Raw genomic sequence first — 12,116 nt, 5'->3', positions numbered from 1 at the left:
TACAAACTGATTTTCTGACGGGATTTTGTTCATAAGGAAAAAAGGCTAATCGTGATTTAAATTCTGTTGAAAGTTGTCTATGTGCCAGCTTTAAAAACATCTAAATGTTCAAGATTATCTCTTGGTTTAAATATAGTTCAATCATTAAATTGGATCATAAGAATCCTAAATTCTCTTTAAAAGTCTTCTACAGTTCAAAATTCATACAAACATGAGATTTGATTTGGTCACTGCAAATGTATATTTTCAAATAAGAATTGGATATGGCTCATGTAAGAATAAGTGTTAAATCTATTTTTCTAGAAAGAATGTCTTAGAATTAAAATTTCGAGTCCAAATCCAAACATTTAATAGAAAACTCAACGTCTTTAACAAACTTTGGCAACCACCAAACCATATGCCAACACCATTTTGTCAAAAGCTAAAATAAATGAAATTTCCAGCACAAAAATATATTGTAGGCCTCTTTACAGATTTGCTATTGAGTTGCATTAGGTCACCATTTGGTGCAAATGTCCATATGATTGCGCAGGAGATAGGTGTGCACAGCATCGATATTGGATTAAGCAGCCGGGTTCTTCTGCGACAAGGGAGTTTTAGTTGTAGACCATGTACTTAGGAGTAGCACTGAACTTTTGATAACCCTTGATGACTTTGTTTACGGCATCGATAAAATCTTTTTCTGTCACTGTCTTCCTTCGAGCACGAATAGCATACATTCCAGCCTCGGTGCACACACTTCTAATGTCAGCACCTGTAACAGATTTTGGAGATCTTTGTTATTACACATAAACTTGCAGAAAGTGTAAACAGAGATGAAGTTAACCTGTGGAGTTCGGGCAAAGACGAGCAAGTAACTCAAACCGGATATCCCTTTCACAGTTCATGGTCCTGGTATGGATCTTGAATATTTGTGTCCTACCCTCTAAATCAGGAAGGCCAAACTCAACCTTTCTGTCCAACCGTCCAGGACGCAAGAGAGCTGGGTCAAGTGTGTCAGGTCTGAAATAAGATAACAATGAAATGGTTACTCAGAACTCGGTACAGATGGAGAGATGTTGCCTTCAAGAACAAAATTTACCTGTTTGTGGCCATAAGAACTTTAATGTTTCCACGAGCGTCGAACCCATCTAGCTGGTTCACAATTTCAAGCATAGTACGTTGCACCTCATTATCTCCTCCCACACCATCATCAAAACGAGCACCTCCAATTGCATCAACTTCATCAAAGAAAACAATACATGCCTTCTTTGATCTTGCCATCTGATGACACCAGCAAAACATAATTAGCGATGTAATTAGTACCAAAAGGAGGCATTCAACCACACCCTCAAAAAACATACCTGAAATAGCTCACGAACCATTCGAGCGCCCTCACCAACATACTTCTGGACAAGCTCACTTCCAATAACTCGAATGAAGCATGCATCAGTTCGATTAGCAACAGCTCTGGCCAAAAGTGTTTTTCCAGTACCAGGAGGACCATAGCATAATACACCCTTTGGAGGATCTATCCCAAGCTTTACAAATTTCTCCGGGTGAAGCATCGGTAATTCAACAACCTACAAGCAGAGAGTACGTAGGGCTGAAAAAATCTTTAAAGCACAGATAAAAGCGCATGGCTACTAGATTCAATTAACAAAATGCTACTGATCCTCAAGTAGAATCAAACTATGATGACGCAAGAAATCATAATACTAAAGCAAGTGAAACTCACTTCTCGCATCTTCTCAATTTGCTCTTTGCAGCCCCCCACGTCATTATATGTCACATCTGGTTTCTCCTCCACCGTCATCATGGTCACACTGGGATCAATCTTTGGTGGTAAGGGAATCTGAATCTGATACTTGTTTCTATCAACCCTGTAACAAACATGACATTAGAAAAAGAAAAACCCTACTATGTCGAAGGACCAAACAAAAAACTACATATGTGAAGCATCAAGTTGACGGATGAAATAGAAGACTTAGTAAAAGAACAGACAAGTACACAGCAAGTCGAAGGAGCTGAAAAGACAACACAAAGGATTTTCAGCCATCACAAGTTCAAGTACAATGCCATTAAAGCCTATAAAATTTTCAATCATGTGTAGTACTCTGTGGCTAACCCATTTAACAACCCAAAATTTTAATTAAAAAATTCCACGCCTTACATGCTATATCCTCAACAAGTTGAAAGATACTACTTAAAACAAAGACAAGAAACACAGTCTAAAGGTTCAAAACTGCCGAGAATAAGCAGCCACAAAAATCAAACAAGGACTAGTTAAGTGAAGCGCAGTGTGATTTGTAACCAAAAAAGCCGTTCACCCACAAAGTAGCTATTCAAGGCTTCAACTAAAATCAGTACTTTTCTATCACACTAGAAACATCCTTTTAAAAGTTCTGAATAGTGGGATGTCAGCAGGCTAACAAGGGCTCCACCATTTTATATGGCGAGTACTCAATATATAACAACACCATTTAGCACATTCAATTCTCAGTAATGGGGAATGGTGTATCATTATCTTTAAAAATCTGATCCAGCTTTCAAATATTGCACCACATAGAAACACAACTAAAAGAATCCCTAAACTTAATTGGATCCCAAGGCAAAAATATTGTAGTGACTTGCAAGAATAATTGAAAAGGCCACCTACCCGACACGCATGCCTTCTTCAATATCGGTTGGAGAAACTTTATCGCCCAGCCCAACAACAAACTGAAATTATATACAAATACATGTTAGACAAGCACATAATATTCCATCAAGAAAGTTATCAACCAAATACGGATGTACCCTCAAAAATAATGAACAGAAATATTCTAGAACAAAGTTATCAGTATATTATACTCTAGACTACATATCTGATCTAAAATATATAATAATGCATATACCAAAAGCCCGGAGAGGTTCATATTTTAAAATTACTCAGCACTAGAAATATGTACCATTCCATCACTTCAATGGCAATAAATGGCTCCCATCTAGGCACCCACCTAGGAGGGTTTCCAGATCAGACGTATGAAACTTTGCCCTTGTAAAAACAAAGTTGTTTTTGATTGACTATTGATAGCAAACATTATCTCCAATTTTATATAAATAAAAAGCAATTTACATAGCCATTCTACTACAATCTATTAAAATCTAAAACTAAAGAACATAAAATTTCACTCCATCAACAATGAGCATATCCATATTCAAAATTTCATCAACTAAAGTTGTGTCAGATGACCAGAATCATTTCTCCCAGCATTAAGATAAAAACAAATGATAACCTCGTATCTTTACAACAATATAATTGAGGATAAAATGGCTCTAGCATTCAAAATAAAAGTAAAATTGAATAGGAAAAAAGTAAGCTTGACTTTTGAATACCTTTGCAATCTGCTTCACATTAATCACATACTTAGCATCTTCAGTGTTAGGACTGATTATCTTGGTGCATCTAGCAACCTGCAAATTTCACCAGAAAAAAAGATTAGAAATAAGACTATCAAAAAGAAAAGAAAAAATCCAGAGAAAACTTCACAATAACAATACCTGGAGAGGTTGCTCCTCTTGCATCATTTGCTTGTCAGACACCAAGTCCCATTGGCTAGGAGTTGCCAATCCGGTATCAGACTCCTTAATCCCTGCAATAGAAAATCAATCATTCTTTTGTTGGGGAAATACAAGCTTAATATCCAACAAAAACTAACTCATAATAAATCAAATAAATATCAAACAAATACAACCGGATCTACTCACATGATACAGTCTTTCACATAGAAAGTTTTTGTCAAACATCATTCCATGAAATCAGTAAACGACATATCACAATTGTTCATACATGTCAAAACTCAAAGGACATCAACTACGTAAGATTTCAGCTTAACTCATGGTACTAGTAGTAGGGATTAGCGAAAGACTAGTCTAAGCTAATAAGTTCAAGGAGAAAGGATGAAATCAATCAAAGACTACTATAACTTCATTGAACATTCAATCAAGGATAATACTAGGATAATACTGGGATAACACAATACTCATCTGTCCCAGAGATTTTCCCCATGCCCCCACAAAAAATTGCAAGAGCTTTTTTAAACTATGAGCAATCTCCATGGTAGAGAGAGTAGTTTAGTTGATTAATATAGTAACACATACCACATAAGTCATTGACTTTCTTTGCCATCTCCTTTATTTCTTTCTCCACTTTCTTAATGCTGGAAGAGTAAGGCCCCAATCCCTGCACAAACAATCATATATAAACAAACTTCTTTGAGTTCTAGACACATCAGATTCAGAACTAACATAATTACAACAATACGAATTTTCCCATCCATTAATAAGTCCATAAGAATTTAAAACACAACTATCAACAATCAACAATACCAGCCACAATCACAATTCACAACACATTACACATCCTGGAGCTTGCATGTATCATGGAGGTCGAAAGAAACGAGCAAAAAAGCTTTTATCGAAGAACATAAAGAAATTAGGGTTTCAATAAGCATCCAATACCAAAGGACAAAATTCAGCAAAAAATGTATTATTAAAATATTGTGCTTAAAATTTAGATCCTCTTCTTCGATACAAACCGTTGTGCCCAAAATAGTCTGAGTAGACCACAAGTTTAATCTTTCAACAACTACCTTCACTACGAAAATAATTCCAAAACCAAAACAAACAACACATTGGTAATGTGGTTGTAGAAAAGATAATACTTTACAATTGCCACAGATCAAGAAAATGAATTCAGCTTGTCTGCAATCTTACTAGCAAAGATTCTAATGAACCGCTATATCCCTATAAATTTACCATAATTTTGCACCAAAGATCAAAAATCTGAGTCGAAGCAAAACTGATTAACCAAAAAACACAAACTTGAATTATGTATCTAGAAACCGAATCGAAAAAGATGAAATTTGCACGAAGTAAAGTAATTAGGGTTAAAGCGTACATAGGTTTTCAAAAGAGCGATATCATCCTCGTCAAGTGGGCGAGGATTCTTCTCGTCCTTAAGCTCGTCTTCGTGATCAATCGCCATTTTGCGTAAAATTTGTGTATTCTGCTGAACTTTAACAGTTGCAAGTTTTCTTGAAGAACAAGAGAGGACTATTAGGTTTTACTTCACAGAAAAGAAAAAAGAAAAAGAAAAAAAAAATTAAATGTCATTTGGTATCATCATTCTTTTTAAAACAGAAAATAAATCACAATTGGATTGGAAAAAATATTATTCTTTTTTTTATATATTCTTCTTAAATAAAACTTACTAATTTTAGTGTCAAAATTTGACTATGAAGCTTCATTGACCTATACGAAGAAACATATTCAGGTAGAATCTTGATAAATCCATCTTAATATATACTTTTTAAATATCAACTTTTTAGAATTTTTACAAACTCATAATTTAAATTATTTGATTTTTAAATTTGCATTGAAATTTGCCAAAATTATAAAAAGAGAGAGTAAAATTAATAATTAAAAACACAATTAGTCTTATACGACATCCTTTCACCATAAAACAGACCCATATAATTAATGTATTTTCTTAACCATCATTTCAATATTGTAGTAAGTATTTATAAGTGTCACTTCTCCACTTTAAGTTATAATTAGTCAATTGTAAATATATTTTAAAAATAACTTTTGTTCAATTTTTGCAATTTCTTTTCAAATTATATTCACTAAAATATTAATGTCTACACGTTCAAACAAATTCACCAAACTCCGACAACTTAAATTGGTGAATTAGCCATAAATATTAATATTTTGGTGATTAATTTGAAGAAATAGTGGGATTGTAATTCACAAATATTTAAAGGATGTGATGCACAATCTATTATTATTAAATTACCCGATCCTTAAATTTCGCCACCCTTTTCATTTTATCGCCACCCCCTCCAAATGAAATTACGAATTTGCCCCTGATTTTTAAAAAATTACAATTTTGCCACTCATTTTAAATTTCTTATTTATAATAATAATAATAATAATAATAATAATAATTAACTTTTTATATTCTTAAAAAAAATATAAATAAAATTAATAATAATAACAGTAATAATAATAATAATAATAATAATAATAATAATAATAATAATAATAAAATTAAAATTAATAATAAAAAAAAAAAAATTGAGTCGCCCAGAATTGGGCGACTCAATTTTATTATTTTTTTTTTTGCTTTTTGGAAATTAATAATAATAATACTAATACTAATAATAATAACTTATAGATTAATGTGGCCTATTAGCTCAGTTGGTTAGAGCGTTGTACTAATAACATAAAGGTCACAGGTTCGAGACTTGTACAAGTCATTATTTAATAATTATTAATTTTACAAAATAATAACTCGTACAGATCTCGAACTTGTGACCTTTATGTTATTAATACAATGCTCTAACCAACTGAGCTAATAGGCCACATTAATCTATAAGTTATTATTATTAGTATTAGTATTATTATTATTATTTTCCAAAAAGCAAAAAAAAACAAAAAAAAAAAATTGAGTCGCCTAAAATTGGGCGCCTGAACCGGGGTCCAGTCGCCCGGTTCTGGGCGGCTGAACCATGGTTCAGGCGCCCAATTCTGGGCGACTCAATTTTTTATTTTTTTTTTTAATTATTAATTTTAATTTTATTATTATTATTATTATTATTATTATTATTATAAATAAGAAATTTTGTAAGGAGTGGCAATTTTGTAATTTTTTAAACTTCAGAGACAAATACGTAATTTCGTGGGAAGGAGGGGTGGCGATAAAATGAAAAGGATGGCGAAATTTAGTAACTCCCTTAAATTAAATATCAAATATGAAATCAAAAAATTGGGTTATGTGATATTCACAAATTGATTTTCAACGCCTGCCATCGCCCATTCCCCTCAAACTCAATTCCTCCTCCATTCTTATTTTCGCTTTCTCAATTCTCACGCATTTCGCCTGCCATTCTCGTTTCCTCCGCCGACAACCCTTTCTTCGTTATTTCTCTTCCAATCTCTTCATCTTCATCTTCATCTTCATCTTCAACTCTTAGTCCTTCTCCTCTTTAAGGTTAGTCTATTGACTTTTAATTGTTATTTTGTTTTTTTTTTTTCGATTAAAATTTAGTTTTTTGAGTCTTTAATCTTAATTTTTCTTTATGTGTTGGATAATATTCATATTTTTAATATGTTATTTGGTTTAATCTTCATGTTTCATTTACTGATTTAATCTTCATGTTTAATCTTCATTTACTAATTGTGTCTTCATCTTTCTCATGTTTTTCTTTCTTCTTTTTCGTTGATCTGTTGTTTGATTGATCTGTTCTTGTATGATTTACTGATTGTGTTCTTTTTTTTTTGTTTTACTGATTTACTGATTTCTGTTGTTTGATTGATCTATTCTTTCTCATGTTTTTCATTTAGTGTGTGTGTTGTTTGTAGTTCAAAGGGCAAAATTCGGTTCTAGGGAGATTGCAATATAGTTAAAATGTATTAAATGCCACAAGACATTGACCTCTACATACCCATCTTCCCATCTTCTAAACTATCATAACTGGACGAATTAAACAAACCAAATTCAATGTTTAAAAAATTTGAAGAAATAGATACTCTTCACTTTTGCATTTTAAGTATTAAACATTAGGAAAACCCTTAAAAGTAACTAAGGCAGATTGCAATATAGTCAAAATTCATTAGAAAGAAGTCTCTCTGATATGAAGTAGAGTTAATTTGATCGGATTATTGCTGGTCAAGTAAACATTGAGCAGCTATACTCATTAAAACGTTAGTGATGCAAAAATTGGGTGCAGGAGCTCCCCAACCCTTTAGATTAAAGGAAAAAGGATCCCAAATTTCTCTTATATTAGCCTAAAATTCACTTAAAAGCCCTACCCGTCAGTCAATCGTATTAGAACTACAATCAATCAGTACAGTTTAACACAATATATAAGAAATGCAAAATTTAAACAACAATGAAAGATATTAGTTGAAATTTGCTTTTTCACATTTATTACAAATTAATCTTGTTGAGTTGTATAGATAAATGTATTCGCCTGACTTCGACTCACATTTTCTCATTGATGAAAACGAATTTAACTTTTGCACTGAACATGAAAGGTTTAGTACGTAGACTCAATAATCGTCTAATTCGGAGTCTGTATGAGTGACATATGCCCATTTTAAAACTGAAACATCAAGTAATGCGCGAATTACAATTTCTTTTGTTTGGCTCCAAATTTCTTATATCGTCCAAATTCATGTTTTAGTCAAAAATCCTGTAATGTATTCATAAAAACATATAAGTATATATTAACTCATAAATTAAATATATACTAAATATGATATATTATTAAATAAACGTAGTAAAATCCTATGTAAAGGGAATAAAAATAATATAACTTTTAGCACTTAACATATTGCAAGTAAAAAGAAACAGAGGAAGTCTATAGGAGTCTTGTTTCATGAACTTGGTTTTCATTATGTGCAAATAAGATCTTTGAAAACCTTGAGAAAGAATGTTTTTTCCATTTTATTGCTCATTATGTGCAAATGAAGCAGAACTTTGACATAGAATATGTCTGTTTTATTTGATTGCCATTATGTGCAAATGAAGTAGATCTTTGAAAAAGAAATGATGTTTGTTTCATTTGATTGCTCATCTATGAGTCAAGGTTATTTCATCTTGAATCCAGCTCTTTAAGCGTTTCCCCCAAACGGATCCATAAATTGCATGGTTTCAATTGTTAATGTGCTGAAGATTTACAATTATTTCAAGTAAAATATATCCTTGTATGTTGGCTTCTGGTGGACTTGTGTTCTAAAGATGTTACTCTTTGCAGATATGGCAACTGGAACAGCTCCCCCAAGAGGTAGTGCTGCTGCTGCTGCTAGCCTTCGCCGAAGGAGGACAACAAGTGGTGGAGCAGCTGGAGGTGCTTCCGGAACTATGTTGCAGTTTTACACCGATGATGCTCCGGGTTTGAAGATCTCCCCCAATGTTGTACTGATGATGAGCATTGGTTTCATTGCTTTTGTTGCCATGCTTCACGTCGTAGGTAAGCTCTGGTTGGTGAGGAAAGACTAAAGCGCTCCTTGGATTTCTCAGCAAACGTGGGTTAGCTTGAAACTGAAATTTAGACAGAGTTTTTAAAATCCTGCTCTTATAACAAACTAGAACTCTATGGCTAAATTTTATGGATGATGTTTTGTTCCAAACAGAGATTTATGCTTTCCCTTTTTCTTTATGAATGTCTCTCTATCAGCTTGTCGAGTTGGTTTTTTATCCGGTATCAAAAGCTCAGGTCATAAGTTCAAATCTTGTCCATTCATTTTAAGTGGAAAATTTAGCATCATCTATAAGAAGAGCAAGTGTTCAATCCACATTTTAGCCCAAAGACTCTGATCTGAGAGGGGTGTAATAGAGAATATAACATAAATTAAGGCTTTAACCATCAACTTATATCTTTTGAGTTAGTTCCTTTACACATACAAGTTAGAATAAATTTTAGGAGTTAAGGTTTTACTAAAGAGCCATCAAAATGCACAACTAGATAGAATAATATAATGTTTATGAAAGCAATCTAATAGTATAATATCCTGCAACCAATAGACTTTCTAAGTTTGAAAGTCTCTTTGATCAAAACCCAACAGTTTTTAGCAGTAAATTACTATGATTATCAAGTCCACCCTTAACACAAAGTAAACTTTAATAATGATCGAATAATCTAAGTTTCATCTTAATAATACCTCTAATGACAAAGAATAACCAATCCACAACATTTACTAAAACAAAAGTAAATGAGAATGAGAAGCATAACAATTCTTACAAATCTTGCATTTCTTTGACTTTTGGTTGCAGCAAGCTATCCACAAGATCGGCAATCCCTTCTCGACTTTTCCGATTCGCTTTCCTCATCCTTTAGCCCATTGAATTGGAGTTATGACTAATTCTTGTTCTTCATGGGAAGGAATTATGTGTAATAATGAGGGCAGAGTAACCCATTTGTGGTTACCCTTAAGAGGCAGTATCTCCTCTTCAATCTGTGGTCTTAAAACTCTTACCTTAATTTGTCTTACAATAAGCTTTTTGGGTTGCTCCCAAATGGGATATTCAGCTCATTGATCAACTTTGAGATCATTGACATAAGCTCCAATTCTTTATCGGGTAATCTTTCAGTATCCGGGAGTTTTTATTCATTGATTCGTGTTATAGATGTTTCTAGCAATCAATTCCATGGAAGGACTGATCCGTCTTGGTTCATTCTTGGGAAGGATTTGATAAGTTTCAATGCTAGCAACAACGGCTTCACTGGAATCATTCCTTCAGCTATCTGTACTGCTTGTCCTCTGCTCAAAACACTTGATTTTTCTTACAATAGTTTTAGTGATCAGATTCCGGTTGGGCTTGGGAGATGCTCGAGACTTGAGATACTCCGAGCTGGTTTCAATTTTCTTTCTGGAGTACTTCCTGATGACATTTACGAGCTGCGATCACTTCATTAGTTGGCAGTTCCAGGAAATAACATAAGCGGCACAATCGGAAATAAATTGTTAAGACTTGAAAATCTCAGGATATTAAAGTTACACTCGAACAATTTCGAAGGCGCGATTCCTATGGAAATCAGGAAACTATCTAAACTAGAACAACTGCACCTTAATATTAACAATCTCAATGGTTCGATACCAGAATCATTGCTGAACTGCAAAAATCTAGTGAAACTCATTTTCAGAGTAAACTACCTGCAAGGTAACATCTCTAAGCTCGATTTCTCGAGACTTGTCCACCTCCAGATACTGGACCTTGGTAACAACTTCTTCATGGGTAATTTACCCAAGAGTTTATTTGCCTGCAAGTCGCTTACCGCAGTTAGAGTATCAAGCAATAGCTTAATAGGACCTATATCACCGAAAATAACAGTGTTAACGTCTTTAACTTTCCTTTCACTCTCCAACAATAGCTTCAGCAACTTATCGGAGGCAATCAAGATTTTCGCAGGTTGCAAGAGCCTCGTCACCCTCATCCTGTCGAAAATTTTTTATAATGAAACTATACCCGGTGAAAAGAATATATTAGGGCCAGAAGGTTTTAAAAAATTACAAGTGCTTGCTTGTGGAGAATGTAGCCTTCAGGGTGAATTCCCGAGTGGCTGGTTTATATAAATAGTCTTGAAGTTTTAGACTTTTCGTTCAATCAAATAACGGGAAGAATCCCCTATTGGATCGACAATCTTTCAAGCCTGTTTTATTGTCGATGAATCTTTTTACAGGAGAAATTCCTCCTGCAACTCAACCAGCTTCCGGCATTAGTCTTGAGGAGGGTAGCCCAAAAATTGAACCGTAGCTACCTTGAGCTCCCAGTTTTTGTAGCCCTGAACAATGCTACTCGATACCAATACAACCAGCTTGAAAAACCTTCCGCCGGCAATATAACTTAGTGGTTATATTCCAGTTGAGTCAAGCCAACTACAGAATCTTCTAGTGCTAGATCTCAGCGAAAACCGGTTTTCGGGCACTATTCCACCCGAGTTTTCATATCTAACGAATCTAGAAATGTTGGATCTTTCTTGGAACCTTAAAACCGGGCAGATTCGGACATCATTGAAAAGCCTAAATTTCTTATCCAAGTTCAATGTTTCGTACAATGATCTAGAAGGACCGATACCTACAGGAGGTCAATTCGACACTTTCACAGAATCTAGCTATGTTGGTAATGACGGGTTATGTGGTCGGGTTCTGCAGCTCTCTTGTTCAACCAATCAACCAGTTCGAGGAGAACAGTATCAGCACTTAGCTGATATAAACCTAAAGAAACTCCAATTGGAAGGATTTATAGCTGGTTTCGTCATAGTATTTTTATCTGTTCTTGCAGTGCAAGCATACAATCATCAGATGTCCCTTTTTTACAGAAAGAAGCAAATAATGGATCTCTCAGTCATTAGCTAATGCACTAGATGCACAATTGACAGACAATACCAGAACACTTATCAGCAGAAGCACAAACATGAATTTTTCTTGGGTTTACAATTATTTTGCATTTTTCTTTCAAGCAGTAGTTGTAATTCAAACCTTTGTAAGACTATTATTTTGAGTGTTCAGAGCATGATCAACTGGTGGTATGTTAAGATTTGCATAAATCGTATTTTTATTTTATTTTTATTTTTTGACAATACGCT

At 33.8% G+C, this 12,116-nt stretch overlaps 3 protein-coding genes across 4 annotated transcripts; 2 read left to right on the top strand and 1 right to left on the bottom strand.

Moving 5' to 3' along the window:
* Window positions 1–273: 273 nt before the first annotated feature.
* Window positions 274–5,119, bottom strand: LOC130813824 (26S proteasome regulatory subunit 7). Its single transcript, XM_057679717.1, has 10 exons — window positions 4,922–5,119; window positions 4,123–4,204; window positions 3,523–3,614; window positions 3,358–3,435; window positions 2,639–2,700; window positions 1,718–1,862; window positions 1,344–1,562; window positions 1,082–1,263; window positions 827–1,002; window positions 274–754 (listed from the first exon to the last, which is right to left on the bottom strand). Exons 1-10 carry the CDS (start codon window positions 5,006–5,008, stop codon window positions 597–599), a joined length of 1,281 nt encoding a protein of 426 aa, XP_057535700.1. The 5' UTR covers window positions 5,009–5,119; the 3' UTR covers window positions 274–596.
* A 1,675-nt stretch (window positions 5,120–6,794) lies between these two features.
* Window positions 6,795–12,108, top strand: LOC130813822 (protein transport protein Sec61 subunit beta-like). 2 transcript variants are annotated; one of them, XM_057679713.1, is made up of 3 exons: window positions 6,795–7,015; window positions 8,784–8,999; window positions 9,803–12,108. In XM_057679713.1, the coding sequence occupies exons 2-3, from the start codon at window positions 8,786–8,788 to the stop codon at window positions 9,889–9,891; spliced, it is 303 nt and encodes a 100-aa protein (XP_057535696.1). In that variant the 5' UTR covers window positions 6,795–7,015; window positions 8,784–8,785; the 3' UTR covers window positions 9,892–12,108. The 2 variants fall into 2 exon arrangements, with proteins under 2 accessions (XP_057535696.1, XP_057535697.1); XM_057679714.1 differs by lacking the exon at window positions 9,803–12,108 and having other exon boundaries at window positions 8,784–9,224.
* LOC130813583 (tyrosine-sulfated glycopeptide receptor 1-like) lies at window positions 10,558–11,886 on the top strand. The gene is made up of 3 exons (XM_057679418.1): window positions 10,558–11,074; window positions 11,211–11,261; window positions 11,393–11,886. The coding sequence occupies exons 1-3, from the start codon at window positions 10,558–10,560 to the stop codon at window positions 11,884–11,886; spliced, it is 1,062 nt and encodes a 353-aa protein (XP_057535401.1).
* Window positions 12,109–12,116: the final 8 nt, after the last annotated feature.

This window comes from Amaranthus tricolor, chromosome 5, assembly GCF_026212465.1.
Source record: "Amaranthus tricolor cultivar Red isolate AtriRed21 chromosome 5, ASM2621246v1, whole genome shotgun sequence".
In the NCBI taxonomy this organism is placed as follows: domain Eukaryota; kingdom Viridiplantae; phylum Streptophyta; class Magnoliopsida; order Caryophyllales; family Amaranthaceae; genus Amaranthus; species Amaranthus tricolor.
Note: the sequence above shows the minus strand (reverse complement) of the source record. Positions and strands in the feature narration are given on the sequence as shown.